General features: G+C 42.7%; 1 protein-coding gene across 2 annotated transcripts in view; it reads left to right on the top strand.

Annotated features, from left to right (window-relative positions):
- Positions 1-20650, top strand: part of LOC306936734 (uncharacterized protein) — a 40337-nt gene extending 19687 nt beyond the window's left edge. The window contains exons 2-7 of one of the 2 annotated variants that reach the window (XM_079520352.1): positions 5592-5645; positions 5688-5769; positions 6215-6355; positions 9813-9900; positions 17303-17340; positions 19526-20650. In XM_079520352.1, coding sequence (XP_079376478.1) covers positions 5592-5645; positions 5688-5769; positions 6215-6355; positions 9813-9900; positions 17303-17340; positions 19526-19551 — 429 coding nt within the window. In that variant the 3' untranslated portion in view covers positions 19552-20650. Of the gene's footprint in view, positions 1-5591; positions 5770-6214; positions 6356-9812; positions 9901-17302; positions 17341-19525 lie in introns of both variants that reach the window. The other variant, XM_079520351.1, reaches the window with a different exon arrangement.
- Positions 20651-22117: the final 1467 nt, after the last annotated feature.

The raw sequence follows: 22117 nt of genomic DNA, 5'->3' as shown, positions 1-22117 counted from the left end.
GTATTTTGGTGTTTTAATAGCTGAGGAATTCCGGGGCATTCAGAGGAAGGGTTGGATGGCATTCCTGTGTGGGCGCAAGGGAGGGTTCTGGGCTGGGATTAGATGCCCCTCGGTCTGCCCACCAGAGAACAGCTAGGCCAACTGGCTTTAATACACTCGGTCCTGGTGGACTTTAGTTCTCAACCTCTTTCATTTCAATGACGCCCAGTTTGATATAAAAGATTATATCACTGTTGTCGGGGGGCAGAACTTATCTACATATTCTATTTTTCTTTTTTTTAATTAACACCCTACTTGATATTGAGAGATATACTTTATTAATCACAGAAGGGGAATTATTACAGCGTCACACAAAAGCATAAAAAATAGCGGATCTGCAAGCTCGGAACGTTGGAGCTTTCGATCTGCTACTTTCATATCATTTAGAATTTGAACTGTTTTGGACATATGAGGTTTCCACCCGACAGAGACTATATATAAAGAATGTCTGACCTCAAGATACAATTGGGCTTAGTAGAGCACCCTGGAATGCTCCACCACTCCTTTTTCTGTAAATATACTTTTTTCTGCTACTGGAGCTACTGTATGTACCGTTGAGAAACACCGGTTTAATGTCCCACCCACGTCTTGCATGATGTGACCATGCATTTGTCGTTGAGTCCTGCTTTTGTCTGGCGATGAGGCAGGGACAGGTATTGACAGGCGGATACGTTTACCACTAGCTGTCTATAACAGTCTGTGTGCCTTGTCTTTGTATGTGGAGCTAATCTCTCACAATGCTGGAGCGACCAGTGCCAGATTCCTTCCTTGTACATACTGCCAGTAGGCCACAGAAATATCTACAGTAATTCTCTTTGACATGTCGTATTATACTTTGAAATATTTTACTTTCTATGGTGATTATAATGAAAAATTTGGACTAATACATACATCGTGGATATGTCAAATACTTTTATTTTTAATTGTTTACTTTTATTTTACCCAGGGACGGGTTTTCTGAGTGAACACTAGTGCACTTTTACAGCAACACCCTGCACACCCAGACACACATTAAAACTGAGAAAGCAACTGTCATTTTAGATTACTATATATATATTTTTTTAAGTTAACTATATTCCAAATGTTAGAGAATAACCTTCGCACACCTAGAATCAAAGCTTAAGAGCAGGTGCGTTAGCGTAGGCAAACGAGTGCACAGTCCACCACTGCATGGTTCTCCATCTTTTCAGCCCGCCCAAAAGAATCATTTGAACTGGCGACCCCTCACCCTGACAATCACTGTCTTGGAATTGTAGGAGTTAGAGGCATTTCATTTTGATTGACTCTGTTCCACAAATATTATGAAAATAGCAGATCTACAAGCTACACTGAGCTTGTAGTTCATGGATGCCCCACCCAGTTATTATGTCTGTGTCCCTTTTATGCCCATATATGGAGTTCTTTGTCAGGCATGCCGGAGTCTATGCAGGTGTCAGAACATCATTGTGATGTAGAACAGGACAACTCCATATATGGAGATCTAGGGGTGATCAGGTGTGATAAATTGGCACATTTTGACCCTGTCCATAGCCTGTGCAGAGGCTTTTATGACCATACTTTATTATATTGTTGATTACTTCTTTTTTGAAGTATTAAAAGTCCTTAAATTGTCAGATCACTGTCATCTGGGGACACACCATTCCCATGTGGATCCCGAGGAGCTCTTGTGTTACACTTTTGACAAATAATTCACTTGCTGACATGAGAGGAAGAGGTGCAAACTACACATCGTTCTGTGTCTTTGATCACATTACTTGGTTCTGTTGTACCATTCCCGTTGGGATATGACAATAAAACTCTATTGCCTGTCCAATGTCCATCAAATTTGACATAAAATGGAAACACTGCACACTGGCAACCAGTATACAAACAATAAAAACAAAAAGTAACTAATTTAATGCCAGCCCATTAAGTACAATATAAATAAGGTATTCCCAGCAACACCGTAACACAGCAACAGTGATCATGGGCTGTAGTGGCATTGGGTGCTAGTGTTATTTAAAAATGTTCCTATTTAAAATATCCACTGCAGATGAAGCACAAACACATTCTTGTAAGCCTTCTTTTTTTTGCTAATGGTACTCTAAAGGCTAAGCCTCCTGCCTAATGAAGGGCAAAGAGGGTGGGTAGAGTCATTGTAAACCTGAATTGCCTTTTTGGTTATGTAGCGGTTGTATACAGTATATCCTCAAGTTGCAATAGTGTGTCTTGACTACCTGGGTGAGCTTGTTTTTATCTCTAACCGAGAGGTTCCCATTACCAGGAGACAACGTTGAAAGTAAGAACACACTCGGTCTCCGTGAGTGACCTGTAGGGGCGTGTTTACTGGCATTAAAACTTCTCTGTTTCCTGAGAAGACAGAGCCTTTCTGTCTTTCACCTTTTTGATGTTAGTTCAACAGACAACATACAGCCACCAGATGTTGCACTCTCAACACCTCAGTTGCATAAGGTCTTAAAGGGATAGTTCACTTTCAAACATGTTTGTTGTGTTGTCGTCTACTCTGGATTTCGTGTTTTGGTTTTATACATTTTTTGAGTGGTGTAAACCACTCCTACAACTGGCTTTGTTAGTTTACGTGTCTGTCTGTCTGTCTGTGCTCAAAAAATGAGCACGGTTGCTATGGTCACCCAGTTCACACGGGTGTGATTTCATTACGTCAGACATTACGTCAGACCACAGCTGATATAAGACCTTACACCACTCAGTTCACACGGGTGTGATTTTTTTATTATTATGTTTTTAATATGTTTTGAGGGAAAGAATCTATAAAAATACAATGTATATATTGTTTAAGAGAATTTAAAAGTAATTGAAAAAACACAGCCTTCTCAAGTATTAGAAGAAGTTGTTTTCGATAAATAGTTAAAAGATTTAGTTTGAAGGTACAATGTTTGTATAGTGATATAGTGTATAGTGTCTGATAACAATAAATACTGAATCAAGCAACTTAAAAACTGTCTCACAAAAGTCTGAGTAGACATTAAAAGACATGTTTGAAAGTGAAATAACCCTTTACGTCTTATCTCCTCGTCTCACTTATGTAAGGCCGTAACTGTAATTGTCTGCTTGCGTCTCCTACTGGTTGACCTTTCCTTTTCGAGAGGTCAAACTTATGACAGCTGCGCCGTCATGTCAGTTTTGACTCTTATTCATTCTTCATTTATAGATCATTCATAAACTAAAAGGAAGGTGTCAACTCTTAGCGCCGACCGTCCATGTATGGCTGGGTGCGGCGAGCGAGAAGCTCCTGTTGCTATCTATGCAAAGTCAGCAAACAGCTGCCTTGTGAATGCACACAGTCAGTGACAAGGCTGTGGCCTTGACTCTGTCTTTTCAGAGACATGTGTGTGCGTAGCTGCGTGCGTGGTGCACGTGTGTGTGTTTGTTACTATATAATTTATACAAATTTGAGAAATGGACATTGTGAGGACAGTTTTCCAAGATAAATGCTTGTTTTTGAGGTTAAATATGTTTTTAGTAAAGGTTTCAGGGTAGTTTAGATATTTAGAGGTTAGGTTTAAAGGTTGGAGTTATGCAACATGCATGTTATTTTCGACTTTAGGGTTAAAAATGGCCATATATACTTTATATCGTTGCTGACTGGCAGAAACCAGATAACTCCATTTTTCAGGTTTTTGATACATATCATACATTAGTGCTATTGAACACCCGTTACGTCTGTGTGTTCAAAATAATATTGAACCAATGAAAAGTATTAAATGGCGCATGGGCCAAAACCTCCTAAAGCCCCTTGAGCTGGATGTTTTTTTTCCTTCTTCTTCTTCTTCTTCTTTTTATTTTATCTTCTGATGAAATGTTTTGGAGTTGGTGGATTTTGCCGACAGCAGAGAGATAATATATGGCATTCATAAAAAATAGCCATCCTAAAATGTTGATGTTCTCACAACTGTGACAAGTATAGCTGGTGTGTGTTTGTGTATGGAGTCTGTGCTAGCGGTCACTCAGAGACCAAGGTCCCGAAAAGGGAAAGGTTTCCATTTAAGTGAAGAGTGGTGGGAGGGAGTGTGTCATGGTGTCAGTGGCAGGCGGTGGATTTGGGACCCTTAAAGGAGGACCTGAGAGAGAGCTGCAAGTGACATTAATCACTGTCGGTACACAGCGCTATCAGGGATCATCGGAGTTGATTAAAAGGATCACTTCAGCCATTCTCAACCTTACCTTCATAGTACTCAATAAATATTCTGTTACAAGTAAAAGTCTGGAATTCAACCTTTACTTGAGTAAAACTATATAAAAGTATTGGCTTCAAAATGTAATTAAAGTACCAAAAGTAATCATTGTGCAGAATGTCTTGAAAATCTGTCCACTCATTCTGCGTATCATTGGTGGGCTGTAGACCTGCCTACCAGCAGTGAGTGACAACCTCAATTGGGATTCCAAGCTTACAGAAACTACAGCATGCTGAAATAGAACCCGTTCTTTTCTCACTTTAATAAAAGAAAACGTTTCAAATATTGTTTGAAATGAATACCAAGCCTGCGCACCAACGATGTCAATGGTCGGCTGGTTTTTGGACTGTCCACAGCCCTCCTCTGAGATGTGCGTTGTGCGCTTGTAGATCTGCTATTTACTTTATTTCAAGTGGTAAAGATTGATCAGGACACTCTTGATGAAACCTATATTTCTTATTGACACAATGTTTGCTGAGATGATTCTATGAACACAGGTTGTATAATTAAGTTAACTCTTAGGATTTGTGTGTAAGCTACAACTTCTACAAGTGCTGTATAAGGCATTCTTCCAGTAGTAGGGATGCCTAAATGCCAAAATGGCGTTTTGGTTAAAGTGTATTATGGAGTCTGCTACAAGGCCTCTTTTATAATCAATCTAAGCTCACCAGGATCGCAGTGACTAGGCCACTAGTGCACAGCGGTTCATGTTTACTTCCTTTTAGCTACTGATATTCTCGAGCACTGCAAAGGGAAATACATTTGGAGCCATTAAGAATGTTTATGTTGTAAAATGTGAACAGGTCTATTGAGGTTATAAACATTTGGAGATTAGCTTTTGACCAGTTTTAGTTTAGTTTGGTTTAGAGCATCTTCCATATATGTTCCAATCACATTACGTTAATTACGGTACGTATGTGGTGTGATGTGTGAGATCACTTTCTGTTTGAAACCTTATGTCCAAAATTAGGGTTGTCCCGATCCCATTAAGTGATCGGAAATTGGAGCCAATCGCGTCATTTTGGACCAAAATGGTTACTCGAGGGAGAAAAAATATCTATGTTCCATTGGATCCAATGTGGTATTTATTTAGTCACAAGCTCTCGTTAATACATATCATTGGTTCAATATTCATGACACCCACAGACTCACTTAATCACACTAACTTTTATTTATTTTGAAAATGGCAGAACTACAAGCGAAGCTTGTAGCATGGCTGAGTATTTACCGTAACACTCTCGTATGACGTAGGGAAATAATTGATGGAAAAACCTAAAGTAGAAATGGAGGAAACGAGGTTTCTATATTAGTCCATCCGTCATAGAATCTAACGACTGTTTCTACCGTCCCTCCACACAGCCTGAGGTGGTCCCCGAGCCTGTGGTGGTCCCTGAGCCTGAACCCGTGGTGGTGGTGCCAGAACCCGTCGTGGAGGTGCCAGAACCCGTGGTGGAGGTGCCAGAACCCGTCGTGGAAGAGCCTATTCCAGAGCTGATCGTACCTGAACCCATGCCCGAGGTGGTGCCCGAGCCCGAAGGTTGTTACAGTTTTTAACTTTTTCTATTAGTTTTTATTTGTATTTTTATTTCATAAAGCACGTCAAGTAATTTTATGTTTGGTTGCGATCGGGTGTTGCGCTTTGAAAATAGCAGATCTACAAGTTCACAGCGTGTCACAGTGCGGCGCGCTGTGAGCTTGTATATCAGCTATTTTCAGCAAGCAACCAAGTGTAAAATCAGCCAAGGCCAGCCAAATTACATTCTTCTCGCCAAAATCAACTGTAGATTTAATCAACTAAAATCACATGATATTTAGTCGACTAAAACTACAGTAGACTCAAACTAAAACATTTCAGGTGACATTTCAATATGACTGAAATGAAGTGGAATTTCATTCAAAAGACTATGACTAAAACTAAATCAAAATTTGCTGTCAAAATCAACGCTGCTGTGACCTGCCTGTGTTGTGTGTCTGTGAAGCAGAGCCTGAGCCAGCTGTTGTGGAGAAGCCCCTAACCCCTGAGCCAGAAGCCCACCCAGAACCCATGAAGGATGAAGCCCCCGTCTATGTCGCCGAGTACGCTTCAGAGCACATCCACGAACCTGAGCCATACAACTACAACGGTAAGCACCACTCGTAGTTCTTTACCTGAGCCCTACAACTACAACGGTAAGCACCACTCGTAGTTCTTTACATAAAGTAGCGATGCCACAATGTAGAAATACTCTGTTACAAGTTATAAAAAAAAAAGAAAAAAGTTGACTTGAGTGAAAGTACAGAAGTATTGAAAATGTATGTACATTTTTAACCCTGGAATAGATTGATGATTATTCAATATAATTGCGATTAGACAATTATGTAATAATTGTGACAGCCCTACTGCACTGCGTTACGTATTTCTGTGTGAACAGCTGGGGCGCGTTGTGGGGTGTTTACATACTGTATGGCGGTATGTGTTCTCCTGCTATAAAGTGCTCATTCCACAGCAGAGCCAACGGAAACACTGGCTGGTTATGTTCCATAATGGAAGCCTTCCCTATCTCCAAATCCTCCCTGTACCAGTAAATATGCCCTAGTTTCAGGACTGTGTACATTTAAGGCCATTTAGTACAAATATACAAATGTAAGGTACGTTTTTGTACTTTTACTCAAGTACATTTTGAATTCCAGACTTTTTCTATTGCCGTATTGATACTTTTACTTAAGTAAAGAATGTGAGTTCTGACCAGGGTTGTGTTTGCATTGGAGGCCTTTTCTTTGCATGCATAAACCTATTGGAGTTGTAAAAATAACACTTCTAAACACCACTGTGCAGAGAGCAGATAACGTGTTTCCAGGAAAAGCCAATATCTTTGCCTCTCTGCAAATTTCTGGCATGTTCATTTCTATAGCTCACTTCAACAACAAGGCAATTCAATGCAACATAAAATATTGTACAACAGTAGGCTACAAATTAAATGTGCTCGGGTGGCGCAGCGGCTTTGTCGAGCGTCTATAGAAACAGAATTGGCCCGGGTCCGGGGGAGGGAAGCCGGGCGGGGTGGGTGATATTAGTCATTACTCTGGGGCGGCACCTGTCAGCACGGAATGTTGGGCGGGAGGAGTGGCACGAAGGCACTATGTCCTCCCGGTGGGGCCTCCTCCCTGGCAGGTGAGTCGGTAGAATACAACAGCAGTGACAGCAACACCACACACAACTGGGAGGAATTAATTGTCTGACTAAATTAGGGATGGAAAAAGTGGTAAAATTAAAATGAATATAGCGTGTAAGAGTGTAAGAAATGGCAAACAGAAACGTTTTTAGCCGTGATTTAACACAAGTGAGAGTTGAGGCAGACCAGCAGGTTTCTGAGAGTTTGTTCCAAATGATGTGGTGCATCCAAACTGAACTGGGTCGACGCTTCAGCGACTTAACTGACTTTTCATGGTACACTTGTGATTATGTGGTTGTGCTTCCTCTCCAACCGTGGTGAGGAAATGGACAGTTAAGATGTATTATACAAAACATGCTACATTTATGGAAAAGTACCAGACAGATCTTTTCATTGATCAAAGCAGGAAATCCTCCTGCATGCGAGATTAAGTGTTTCTCTGTCACGTTGGCGAATGACAGCGCGTGACAGTAGTACACACAACGCCACATTACAACACATCGTTGGTGGAAAAACCTTTTATGTCCAAAGCTGTCACTTTTCAGAAAATGGACCTGAGGCCGATAATACAAATATGTTCTAAATCCTGACATTCCTAACACCAAGTATGTTGCTATATCAGTGGTGCTCATACTTTTTCATGACAAGGACCCCCAAAACTATGTGTTTGGCCCCATCTCATTATGTTGTTCCAGGGACTCCCAGGAGCAAAGATTTGAGTTAAAAACCTTCATCATAAAAGGCTTTTTCAGCTTCACATTCAAACGTAATAAATGCAAAACCAATATATCATTTAGATATCGGTTCAATACTGATGTCATTTTCAAGGCCGATTCTGACATGACCGATTAATCGTGCATCCCTAAAGGAGCTACAAGGATTCTGTGTTTCCGTTCGACAGACAATACAGTAAGATCTTTATTATAGCTGTGGCCTGACCAACTGTTGAGATAAGTCATTCAGCTCTACTTTCAGACATTAGTGCTGGCCAGTGGCCAGCGTCTAAGCAGTGTCTGTCAGCAGTGCAGTGTCTCCAGCGTCTAAGCAGTGTCTGTCAGCAGTGGCCAGCGTCTCAGACCAAGTGTCCAGATTAGTGTCAGATTATAACATCATTATAATGTCAATCCCAGTTGACTCTGGCTCTCCATACAAGAGAAGGAGCCTTCTGTCTTATCCTGGCATAATCTCAAAAGAGAACTAAATAAACTCTGCACATCTATTATACATTTGAAAAGGTGTGCCCAAACCAGGAAAAGGGAACCAAAGTCACCAGCTACTACGTCACTGACACGCTGCGCACCACGCTGCAACACACACTGCAACAACACACTAACACGTCACAGACTTACCCTCCGCGTCGATCCATGGCTATCTCCTCATGTCGCGCCGCACGCCCACACTCAACACCACCCGCGTACAAATTGTCATTGCACTGCCACTAAAGCCGGCTCCCGTCCAGACTCTCAAACAATATCAATATCAATAATAAACACAAACACGCCACAAGCACCGACACCCCCGCCTAATTTGTTGCCACGTCTATGAAAACAAGCACAGAAAACATTCCATTTAACACGCTACTTACACACACTACCACTCGCTTACAATACGCGGACCTGGCAACACTATATTCCCTCTCCCATTTGCTCAAAGCCCACCACGTGACCCACGACTTTTCATGTTGTCCGGATGTTACGTACCTCACATCCGGATGCACCACCGGACGTTACACACTACACACACACACATTAGGATCAAGTAGGGCGTTGTGGGACACTGGTATGATCAAGTAGGGCGTTGTGGGACACTGGTATGATCAAGTAGGGCGTTGTGGGACACTGGTATGATCAAGTAGGGCGTTGTGGGACACTGGTATGATCAAGTAGGACGTTGTGGGACACTGGTATGATCAAGTAGGGCGTTGTGGGACACTGGTATGATCAAGTAGGGCGTTGTGGGACACTGGTATGATCAAGTAGGACGTTGTGGGACACTGGTATGTTCAAGTAGGGCGTTGTGGGACACTGGTATGATCAAGTAGGGCGTTGTGGGACACTGGTATGATCAAGTAGGGCGTTGTGGGACACTGGTATGATCAAGTAGGGCGTTGTGGGACACTGGTATGATCAAGTAGGGCGTTGTGGGACACTGGTATGATCAAGTAGGGCGTTGTGGGACACTGGTATGATCAAGTAGGACGTTGTGGGACACTGGTATGATCAAGTAGGGCGTTGTGGGACACTGGTATGATCAAGTAGGGCGTTGTGGGACACTGGTATGATCAAGTAGGGCGTTGTGGGACACTGGTATGATCAAGTAGGGGTTAATTCATGAAAAAACACAACTTAAAAAATTTAGATAAAAGGTTTCTGCCCCCCGGCGACGATATGCATATTGTTTTAACCTGTTCCTCTCCGCTGTGTTTCAGACTCGGCCTCCGTTGACTACACCCCCGGCAAGAAGCAGAGCAAGTTTGAGACCCTGATGACCAAAGAGGACATGGAGGACGAATCAAGGTGAGACCCCGCCCCTTCCATGCCCCGCCCCCTGCCCCTAAACCCCTCCCACTGCAACCCACCGCAGCATGACTGTTGGGCGATCTTGCTTAGACCCAGTGCCTGGCAACAGTAGTGTCCACAAGCCAGCTCTGCTTTTACGTGCAGTCAGTGTTGATTTTGACTAAATAGCATGCGAGTTTAGTAATTAAAAAAATTACCTCGTAATGGCATATTTTACACTTGAAAATAGCCGATTTACAAGCTCGCACATTGTGAGCTTGTAGATCTGCTATTTTGAGAGCGCAACCAAACATAAAATGACTGGATCTCTTCTCCACTAGTCCCTCCCTAACATTTTAGTCTAGTTTAGTTATTTGTTGACGAAATTGTCAATATATTGACCGTCTTAGTTTTAGTCATCATAGCTTAGTTTTTATTTAGTTTTCGTTTGTGAAAAAGGGTGGTCGACGAACATTTTTCGTCATTGTTTTAGTCGATGAAATCCACACTGCCTGCAGTAAGCATCACACGGCGAAAATGGGCGATCTTCAAGGACACAATGTGTCACAATGTGAGTTTATAGATCACCTTCTCTGACTGGAGTATAAATTGGGGCGTTAGGGTTAGTGTCTTTTCAACATAATGTTTTTGTTCCAATCAAAGATGCTAAACCATCGAACCATTCTTAAGTGCTAAACAGGTTAGCGGTAAACCGGAACCTGCTACGGTTGCTACGTTCTATCAAGAAGCCCGATAGCATTGTGGTCCATGCTAAAACCGCCGAATGGCACATTCCTGCACGTTCCTGCTTATGGCAAACAGTCCCTACTCGCTGCTTCCTGCTTTTTCTTTCATCCCATCTCAGTGCTTAACATGCAGACCTGGCATTTAGCTGCGATCTGACCTCACCATGCAGGAGAACTGGTGTCACACATACAGCTACACCGCTAATCCTGCAGAGCCTTCAGCTGAAACTGAAAGTCACAGTTCATCTGACACAGAACTAACTAAAAACAATTGAGCAGACACAATCGAAACTGGAACACTATATAGAAACTGATAAATGATCTATGTGGGTCAGTTGTATCAAACCGAGTTGCATATTATTTCTCTGCTCGGTTCCGATCGGCAGCCACGGGGCTCGAGGAAAAAGTGAGGAAACCAGGCTCCCCCTCTCCCTCTCCCTCTCTCTCTCTCTCTCTCTCTCCCTCCCTCTCTCTCTCTCTCCCTCCCTCTCTCTCTGCAGCAGCCAGAACCTCTCCAGTAGTCGTTAGTTTCCGGTCAGTGTGTGTGACCTCATACTGCATCTGGCTGCTAATGTTTGTCTCCCGCGCGTCTCTGCGTCTGTCCTGCAAAACGTGCCCCGAGGCCTCCGCTCCACAGAGCTGTGACATCATAACCATGGCCAGCGCTGCAGACACTATCAGCTGCTGATCTCCATACTGTGCTATATGCTGCTGTGGAGGGTCTCGGGGGGGGGGGGGGGGGGGGGGGGCGTTTAGGAACTGGAAGTTCTCTGTGAATGAGAGTAAAAGGGGCCGACCGAGGACAATAGAAAATAGAAATACAGTACAGTACACCAAGTATTTATAGTTGCTTGGTGTCACAAGCAGCACAGTACCGTGTAAAACTTGAAGTTTGACGTTTTTTAGACTCATGGCACAATGTAAAACATTGTCCGGACTAATGAGGGCTGCTGGCACATTTTATAGTGTTGGCTTTGACTTTTGTCATCTTCCATTCTCGCTTCAAGCCATCAGATCTGAATTACATCTCTTCAGTGTAGAAATTGGATTACATTATGATGAAACCCCCCGCCCTCCGCCCCACTCCTTCCCAAGCCTTCGTTAAAGCTGCCGTTGTGCGACCCAGAAAACAAAGGGAACTATGTTGTCATGTGTCACAACAATCCAGCTCTCCCCTCTCTCCCCGTCACACGCGCCACCAACAGACTACGGCCAGCTCTCCCCTCTCTCCCCGTCACACGCGCCACCAACAGACTACGGCCAGCTCTCCCCTCTCTCCCCGTCACACGCGCCACCAACAGACTACGGCCAGCTCTCCCCTCTCTCCCCGTCACACGCGCCACCAACAGACTACGGCCAGCTCTCCCCTCTCTCCCCGTCACACGCGCCACCAACAGACTACGGCCAGCTCTCCCCGTCACACGCGTGGCGCGCCACCAACAGACTACGGCCAGCTCTCCCCTGAGTCCCCTCTCCTCTCCCCGTCACACGCGCCACCAACAGACTACGGCAGCCAAAGCCGGACAAACGCAGACGCTACTCGTCATGGCATGCTGAGTGGCGAGAGCTGTGCCACGGTGCAGTGCTGTAGAGCAACTTTACTCAAGTACTACTACTCAAGTACTGTGCTTATTAATCACTTGAACCCCATATGGTCCCTCGGCGCTAGTGTATTTTCAGTTTCGGGAAAATAGTTTCTGCTATTTCTTCTGTGGAAGTTTTCGCCACAGTATAGATGCTGGTCACTAGCTTTAGTTACTTTGAAGATTTAAATGAATACAAAGCATACAATAAGTGATAAATGATAATGTATTATTATAGGTTAATCTGCCCAGTTAAAGTGACGAAAACAACGCATTACTATACAATCCAATGGTAATTCTTAAGCGTATTTTGCTTTAGTAATTTTACTCGAGTAACATTTTGAATGCAGTGCTTTCACTTATAACAGAGGGGTATATGTCTACATTGTGGTATTGGTACTTTTACTTGAGTGCCACTGCCAAGCTCCCTCACAGATCTAGGATCAGGTAGGGAGGGAGCTTAGGGTCTTAGAAGGAGCTTAGAGTGGAGCTCAGGGGGCTTTAGGAAGGAGAGAGACAAACCACACTGATCAGTCGCCTGCCAGCTCTTATTGCTCGCTATAGCTTTACGTCTCAAATAATTACTTCGCACATCATATGAAGGTCCTGCTTGTGCTATTTCACTTTAAAACACGTCAGGACTCATCATTTCAACGTCTGCTCTGGCTTCCAGACAGTTTCTTAGGTAGCTTGATTCAATATTTTGATATTCATTTTATCCCATTTGAAACCCATTGTAACTGCAAACACTATTTTAACCATGTTAGACGCTTTTAATAAACACGTCCCTGGTTCCGGTGACTGATAATGTTCTTCTAATGCTCGACGGGGCCTACTTTTTGTTATACCTTTTTCTTCTTTATTCTGATTTTCTAAATGTTTATATATAAAGAAATGAATAAGTAATTGAAAAAAGAAAAAGAAACACTGCACAATGTCAGTCACCAGAACCAGGGATGTAGGATCTAGTGAAATAAGTTGCCGTAAGCATCTCCACAAACCTGTGTAAATGGTTGCTCACATGCGCTGTAATCGCTTATAACCCGTTTACCTTTCCGTTTGCACACAGGTGCCTCTGCGAGTGTTCAAATGGAACCAAATGGACCCATACTGGTCCATTTGTACCCCTCAACACTCAGGACTAGTTCTAGTTTGACTGAAACTGTTATGTAAACAGCGGGGGTTAAAAAAAAAGTTTGGGGTATTTTCTTGTCTGCCTTCACTGTTCTGCTTTTCACCAGAGCTTTCACTTCTATCCCATCTTTATCTTTCAGGATAGAGCTTACAGCAGATTTTACCTCTTTATAAACAACACCAACAGGCCACAGTGTTTGTTAGAAACATAATGGTAAGATCATATTTCTCTTCAATAAGCCCCCCCCCCCCCCCACACCCCCCCCCCCCCCCACCCCAACCAAACCTTGTCCCTTATTCACAGGTGCTTTCCCTTCATCAATCCTCCCTCTCCCCTTAAAGATAGGCCACCTGTCCCTTCATCAATCCTCCCTCTTCCCTTAAAGATAGCCCGCCTGTCCCTTCATCAATCCTCCCTCTTCCCTTAAAGATAGCCCGCCTGTCCCTTCATCAATCCTCCCTCTTCCCTTAAGATATCCCGCCTGTCCCTTCATCAATCCTCCCTCTCCCCTTAAAGATAGCCCGCCTGTCCCTTCATCAATCCTCCCTCTTCCCTTAAAGATAGCCCGCCTGTCTCTTCATCAATCCTCCCTCTTCCCTTAAAGATAGCCCGCCTGTCCCTTCATCAATCCTCCCTCTTCCCTTAAGATATCCCGCCTGTCCCTTCATCAATCCTCCCTCTTCCCTTAAAGATAGCCCGCCTGTCCCTTCATCAATCCTCCCTCTTCCCTTAAAGATAGCCCACCTGTCCCTTCATCAATCCCATCTCCACACTGCTGTTGTGTACATGTTAAGCGCTCTGACGCTTTACATTACTGCTGACAATTTGAACAAGCAAACCGTGTTTTCTGGGAGGCTGCTTTGTTTTCCTCTACCTTTCAGTAAGCCTGAGAGTGTATGTACAAATGTAACTCTCGGTTATAACAGTCACTGGGCTAAACATGCACAAAACAGTGTTATTGGTCTATATTAACCATTGATTAGGTGCAGTAGTCTGTAATAAATAATAATAAACCTAATAATAATAATAAACCTAACTGCCTTATGAAATACTTACAGCAGATGTGTGCGCATACAGTACATGCGTGCACAGTGCTATTCTTGCAAACTGCTGGACCAATCAGCACTGGATTTGTTGTGCACATTGCCAGTAGGCCACAGAAATACCTCCACTCATACAGTACATATCTCAATTATATACTTTGCAAAATAACTGTGATTTTGTAATATATGTCATAGATAGAGGACTGACATCAGAGACAGATTTACAAGCCCATCGTCAAAAAAGATTGGCTTAACCAATTTAAAGGAGAATTCCGGATTAACCATTTTCTTACCTTAATCTGATGTTATTATATCCAATAATGAGTGGTACAGGTGAAACATTATGTAACTCCATCCAGAGCGCACCGCAGCAGGGTCTTAGGCTTGTTCGCCTTTAAAGCCCATTTGGGACAAAACACTGCAGAGTATTTGGTCATTATGAAAGACAGATGTGTCTCTGGATGGAGTTATGTAATATTTCACCTGTACCACTCGTTATTGGATATAACATCAGATTAAGGTAAGAAAATGGTTAATCCGGAATTCTCCTTTACATCCTGGCTATTCATGTGGGCTGTGGGGGGAAAAATGAGAGTGAAGTGTATTTTCGCAGTGGTGCTGACACACAATTTCCTGGAGCTTAAAACGTTCACTTTGTAGCCACCTCCACCACCAGCTACGATATGGCCCTTAAACCGCCTCTGTTCATAAAGGAGGGCCTGGTGTCATCATGGTACATTATATACACGTCAACCTATGTGGGTCATGTGACTGTGACATGTACATGTACTCTTTCACTGAACAACGCATCTGGGAACAATCTTCGGACAAAAGCAGAGTGTTATATTGGTGTCAACCAGGGACATCCATTAAAGGACCACTTCACCACTTTTCAACTTCTCTTCCTATAATTGGTCCTAACTAATGTTCATGATAAAATACCACAATTTTTTCCTACTCAGTCTGTGTCTCATAGGAAGGCTGTGGGCAGTTCAGAAACCCGGCCACCAGTGACATCATCGATGGTGAATCCAAGCTAATAGAAACGGCAGGCTTTCTTTTCCTGAAAAGTTGCAATGCAATAGTTGAAGCCATCGTTCTCACGATAATAAAAATCTAAATATATTTTAAAACAAATCTTGTTTAAAAAAAAATCTGCCTAATGATTATGTCACTGGTGGACGGGTGTCCGAACTGCCCAACGCCCTCCTATGAGACACAGACTGAGTAGGAAAAAATGGTGGTGTTTTATCATGAACATTAGTGAGGACCAATTATATGAAGAGATGTTGAAAAGTGGTGAAGTGGTCCTTTAAGCTCAGAAAGAAGGTAGGATGTCCGCACACCGTTCTTCATCAGGAAGGAATTGATTCCTGATTGTTGAATTCCGTTGAATCCTAAATGAAATACTACTGGGAGCTTAAGAACATCCTACCTTCTTGCTGTACGTATATATTCTTTTTCAGCACCCGTCAACTTTTTGTTTGTTTTTTTGTAAATGTATGCCCTACATGATCGTTCTACAGCGTCACACAAAAGCATCGAAAGTACAAGATCCTATTATTTTTTCTCTATCTATACATATTTTTCTTACTATATATATTTTAATTACCATTATTATTATTACTATTGCTATACACATTTAATTGTGCTTCACTCTATAATTCTCCCCTCAGGATGGGAAAGTGGGAGGGTAGATCCATGTTGTTCTTATTTCATGTTCTTATTGTTCCTTTTCTGTCTTTGTATGTCCTGTATTTTAAAGTAAAAAAAAAAAAGAAAAGATCCACTTTCACCGAGCTTGAAATGCATCTCGAAGCGACTCATTTTGAGCTAGCTGCTTTTGTTTCTGTAGCATCGTGAGGCAGCTTGATGTACAAGTTCACCCCCTGATGACACTATAGTAGGCCTATGTCACAGGGACTTACCCCCAATCCATAATAGTTAATAATATCAATATAGTTCATAGTATGTCCCATTTCTAATATTCCAGTGAGATTTCTATCACCGCCTCTCAGATTTTAGGAGCTACCTGACAAAATGTGAATCAATCTTAAGCCAGCAGCTGTGTTTGCAAACATCCCTCTGCACGTCTGTGTGTGTGTGTGTTTGAACTTTCAAAGTCGTTCTAACAGAGAATGTACTTACGACACAGTGTGACCGTATCGCTGTAGCCGGTTGACATGGTCGTGGGTGCATTCTTTTCCTCCAGCAAAGCAGTTGTTTTGTTTTCTATACTGCCAATGACAGACTGGGCATGCAATGCCGATCATATAAGCAACACCTGTGTGCTATGTTTAGCTAGTCCAGTCTAAGGAGTTGCTAGCTGGCTATGTATGGCTGGCTATGTATATTACTAACTCAGTGGCTCTCAAAGTGGCGTCCCCCAGGGGTCCTTGATGGGGTTCCAGGGGGCCCACAGCTAAATTGCTGACAGGTCTCTAACTCTGAGAGTGTACAAAATGGAACCAAATGGACGTGTCCATTTTGTTCCATTTGTACACTCTCAGAGTTATGGGGGTCTGTGGCCTAATCATGCATACCAACATTTTATGTATTTATTTTATTTGTTTTGTTATTTGTTTATTTGTTGAGAACAACTGCTGTAGCCTGTTTGCACCCTGCAAGTAAACATGAGCTCCCTACTGTTGTACTTTGGCGCCCTCTACAGCACTAACACCAACTGTTTTGTTGAACTTGAGAATCACACTAATTATTGAGATGTGATGAGGAATTTCAACCCTATGAGGAGAAATGTGTCTATTCAGAGGGTCACTAATGCAACAAATGTTGATGACAGCCTAACCGTCCATTTACATGTCACCTCACTCACTGCATCAGGTTGGACTAGTACAGTTTTTATAATAGCAAATGTTACATCAGTCAGTATAAAATCTGTGGTGGTCATTACAGCACAGAGAATGAACCATCAATGGACGTCACACAGTCAGGTATTCAGTTTACCGCCTTTCTCTTTTCCACCTTCAATACTGCTCCATCCGTCCGTCCGTCTATCCCTCCGTCCGTCCGTCCGTTCCATTCTATTCCGTCCATCCTCGTTCGTGGTGCATTCACACCAAATGCGTTGACAACCCCTCTAGACCAGTGGTTCCCAGAGCTGGTTCCAGGGACCGTCATGGTTTCCTTTAAGGGGGTCCCAAATGGACCCCTACAGGTCTGTAACTCTCAAGAGTTATGGAGGTGCTTTGAAATGAAAGGGTTTGAGAACCACTGTACTAGACGCATGGACATTTCTTCAACTGGTGTTACCAATGATGTTAATTACGGCTCCATTTGGTTCCATTTGTACACTTTCAGAGTTCCTTGAATCCTTGAAATGAAATAAAAAATCACACCCGTGTGAACTGAGTGGTGTAAGGTTTTATATAGCATGATCAGCTCTGATCTGACGTAATGAAATCACACCCGGATGTGATTTCACAACTGGCTTTTTTTGTGCAGAAAAAATGAGCATGGTTGCTACGGTCATCCAGTTCACCCGGGTGTGATTTAATTACGTCAGAAATTATTTTGAACATAGCAACCATGCTCATTTTTTTCTGCACACAAAAGCCAGTTGTAGGAGTGGTTTACACCACTCAAAAAGTTTGAGAACCACTGTGCTACACCAAATGGAATAGAGCCTTTATTGGAATCACTGATTCATTGGTAACACCTGTGAAGGAAGAGGCCCAATTTCTTTCCAATATGGCTCCTGTTCACACAGCCTATTGTTGAGAGAACACAGCACAAATCACAGACTGAGACCGGACCTATTGGGCCTGACAAACACATTCAGTCGTGAGATTTGCTTTTGTTTCAATCCCTGAGGACATACTGTACTAACATGGTGGTGGGCTACAATCTCTTTCTGTACGTTGGGGGGGGAAAGCGGTGGTCTTTCTGCTGGCGTTTTTATTCCAGTTTAACCTACAACAAGCGGTGCTACTTACCCTCCTAACTCTGCATGCTGCGTCGCTCGGCGGTGAGTGCTAACTCTACTCTCTTTCCATGCTTAACCTATTAAGACCTGAGGCCCATTCCACAAATGTCTTCTAAATCAGCACTTTCTAAAACCGTGCTGTGAGCTTGTATATCTGCTATTTTTGAATAGCCAACGCAAAACTTTAAAATAGCACCGCTATGCTTTCCCAGTTTTAAATTTAGAGTCCCGTCATATGACTGGGTCCCTGCGTCAATTGCCGATCTACAAGCTCACAAGTTGAGAGGTTGGAGATGGATTGATTGAAACCTTTATTTCAGGGAAATCCATTGAGACCAAGGTCTCTTTTTCAATGGCGCCCTGTATTAAGGCTGCACAATATTAGAAAAGCATGCGATATTCGATAACGTATTTGAATACCTCTAACGATATGACTCACAATAAGTACATTATAATTGCATTGGATGAAGTACTTCCATGAAGGGCTACTGGGAACTGGGAAGTACTTGAAAACGTACTTGAAAACGTTCACGCTCAACTTGAGAAAATAGCAGATCTACAAGCTCACAATGCATCGATGCGTTGTGAGCTTGAAGATGTGCTATGTCAAAGGCCCTGTTCAATCTGAACACCCCAAATCCAGCCCAAATCTCATTTCCTATCCAGATTTGAGTCAGATTGGTTTTATACAGTCTGAACAAGTCTAAGGATTTTGTGATTCAAGTCAGATTAGCAAATATCTAACTGCATAAAAACAATGCGACATCCACTGTAGGCCACAAATCGGATTTGGGCTTCCAGTCTGAACGCAGGGCCTATAAGAACAGAGGGTTTAGTCTGTTCTCTGCTAACAGCAATACATAACGTAGTGGTTCTCAACCTGTGGCCGGGGGTCCCCACATGATTGGGGGAGAGGTCCCCAGATGTCAGTGAAGTGGCAAATTAAGCCTTTTTAAAGGCCTCAAAAGAGTCAAACTAAATGCAATGCCTAACTCCTACTGCTGCTCCTAACTCCTACTGCAGGTTGGGGGCGGGTCCCCACTCCCAGTTCAAATACAGTATGATTATTTGGGGGGGGCCGCGGCCTGTTAAGGTTGAGAACCATTGACATAACACACTACTATACTGACCTCTAATACCAGTTTTAACTTTCTGACACTCACACTCCGTCTCCTCTCCCTCTTCCCTTCCAGAGCCTCAGAGTTCTGAGCAAACATAAAAAGACTCCCTGCCAGCAGCCTCTTCTTTGTTTTTGATTTGTTTCGTTTGGTTTGCTTTTAAGCTGATCTTTGAGAGAGAGGAGGAACCTTTTGGAAAAAAGAAGATGCGTTTTGGAAGATCGGTTTGCCTTGTCGACGACTACTACGCCGCACGGAGCCCTGGACCCAACCATCGGCCTCTACTCTTCCCTCCCTGTAGTTCTTCTACGGTGTTTTCGGGGGAGACATGCGACCGTGTCGGTTTGTTTTGTTTTGGCCTGTGAATTGCGAGCGGCTTTTTTTAAGCCATTCACCCAAGTGCCTCTGAAGTTGTATTGTACACATTTTTTGCTTGCCTTGTGTTTGTCTGGGTGGTGTTAATTGTGTTGTAATTTTGTCTATATGGGGAGGGAAGATTCCAAAATCGAAAATCCAATTTGGAAGTGGAGAAAGAGCAGCAGAGAATAAGCATTCAGGTGGTAGAAATTGGAGAATAGGAATTTGATCTGTTTGGATTAGGAATATAGTTATTAGACATTGTCGGTAAAAAGCAGAGAAAGGTTAGAGTAGTATTTTCTTGTTTTACAGGCTAAACTTTTATTAAATTGTCGTCTCCAGAAGAAAAAGGACAACAATGTGGTAACCTTAACATAGGTTAAGGTTAACCTATGGTTAACAACATCCCAAACTTTCAAAAGTACCAAAAGGAGAGAGGAAAAAAGAAAACCAGAGTTTGTAATCAATATCTCACTCCTGCGGTAGACATTTGTATCATTTAGATATGCACAATGCCAATGAACACTCATGTCTGGTATACATTAAAGCAAAATGTAGGTCTACACTCCGTTACCGTAGTGTGGCGTTGTCGCTTGGCGACAAGAACGGAGATATTAGCTACAACTTGTCCCGTTGCTATCTTAGATAACTCGTTTCTTGTCACCAATTGAAACCGCCATGTGACAGAGTATGAGTTATTTTAGCTTGAATATATGTGACATAACGTGTTTGATACATAGTGCGTTTATGAAACCGTACAGACCTTGTAGATAACTATTTGTTTAAACTTGGGGGTTTTACTGTATAAACTCTGGATTATTAAAGCCAATTTGTCTAAACCAACGCTTGTGTTCTTATGCTTGTTTTCACGTCTACTATAATTTCTGGGTCAGATGAAGCAAACTGTGGTATCAAGGAAAACCAACTGTTTCTTATTACTTTTAAGACAAAGAGGTTTTCCACACATTCAAATGGTGTGGAAAAACAGTACCTATTTTATAATTTGGCATTCTCATAAACACTAAATGTGTTGCCCCTGTCCGAAAAGGTCTAGTAAATAATGTTCTGTGATGTCAGGATTGGAAGAAGTCCAGCCTGGTAAAAGCTCTGTATAAAGGATGAAGGCCCTTTAGGCTTACAAAGCATCACCAGTACAGTAGCCTACTTCACTGTTGAGAGGCTTTCACAGAGTGTGTGCGTGCCTGTGTGCGTGTGCTTTAAAATAACAAACATGAATAAAACAGTTCAAGAAAAGTGTACTTTGCTGGGGGACAGTATTTTGACTGTAGTTAGTATAGTTTTCTCATCATGCCCAGGCCACTCAGGATGTGTGGCAGTTAAACAAACTAATCAATTGAAATGGGCATTTCACTTTTAAACACTTCTGGGGTCATTTTAACATCGATTTTTATCTGTTATTGTTTTCATTTAAAAATTAAAGAAGACAATATCAGTTACCAGAACCAGAGGCATCTGTTTTCAGTGAGTAACATGGTGAGTTAGAGTTTGAAGTTACAATGGGTTCATAATAGGAAGGTTCTGGATATTGAATCAAGCAACTTCAAAACTGTCTGGGGTGCACATAATAGCCAAATTGGAAATGCGGCTTAAATCGATTATTGAAAAATAATCCTATCCTAAAATTGCCTAATGAGAGGATGGTGGACGTCACAAACGGGTAACATTTGGACCTGCAAGGCGCTTAAATCCACACCAAACTCGACACAAACACGGTTCAGGGGTTGCATGGCCATGACGATAGTCACACCAGGGGCCATGTCTAGCCTTGTGTAGCCAGCCAGCCTTCATCTACCTTTGCAATGCATATTGCCCCAGGGCAGATTACAGTGATATTAGTATCGCTATGCGAGGCTAGGCCATGGAGGACTGCCCTTAAGTCAGACCTCCCGTTAGTCCAACCTGTGCTGCGGGTTACAAATCACCCATGGCTTCTTCTGAGGTGGCCATGTCAGGGACCTATAAACCTTCTGAGGTGGCCATGCATGTCAGGGACCTATAAACCAACACATACACTAGTATGGGGCACTACAGCAATGTTTAACATGTCAAATGTCAATATCTCAGTTGACTATTGCTCTGATCAGAGTAATATAGTGTAGGACTGGATTTTATTTGAAGCCTGAAACTCTAGTTCAATAAAACATTAAAACATCAATTTCATATATAGGCCTATATAATACATGGAGCAGTGCCCTGTAGGCCAGGTGTAGCAATGGTACACCTCAGTAATGGCCGCACCCAGGACACCCCTCTGTGGATTTGTGGTGTCTTTAGTGGGATTGACAGGGC

This window comes from Electrona antarctica, assembly GCF_951216825.1.
Source record: "Electrona antarctica genome assembly, chromosome: 14".
Lineage (NCBI taxonomy): Eukaryota > Metazoa > Chordata > Actinopteri > Myctophiformes > Myctophidae > Electrona > Electrona antarctica.
The sequence above is the reverse complement of the archived record's forward strand: the minus strand, read 5'-3'. Positions and strand labels throughout refer to the sequence as shown.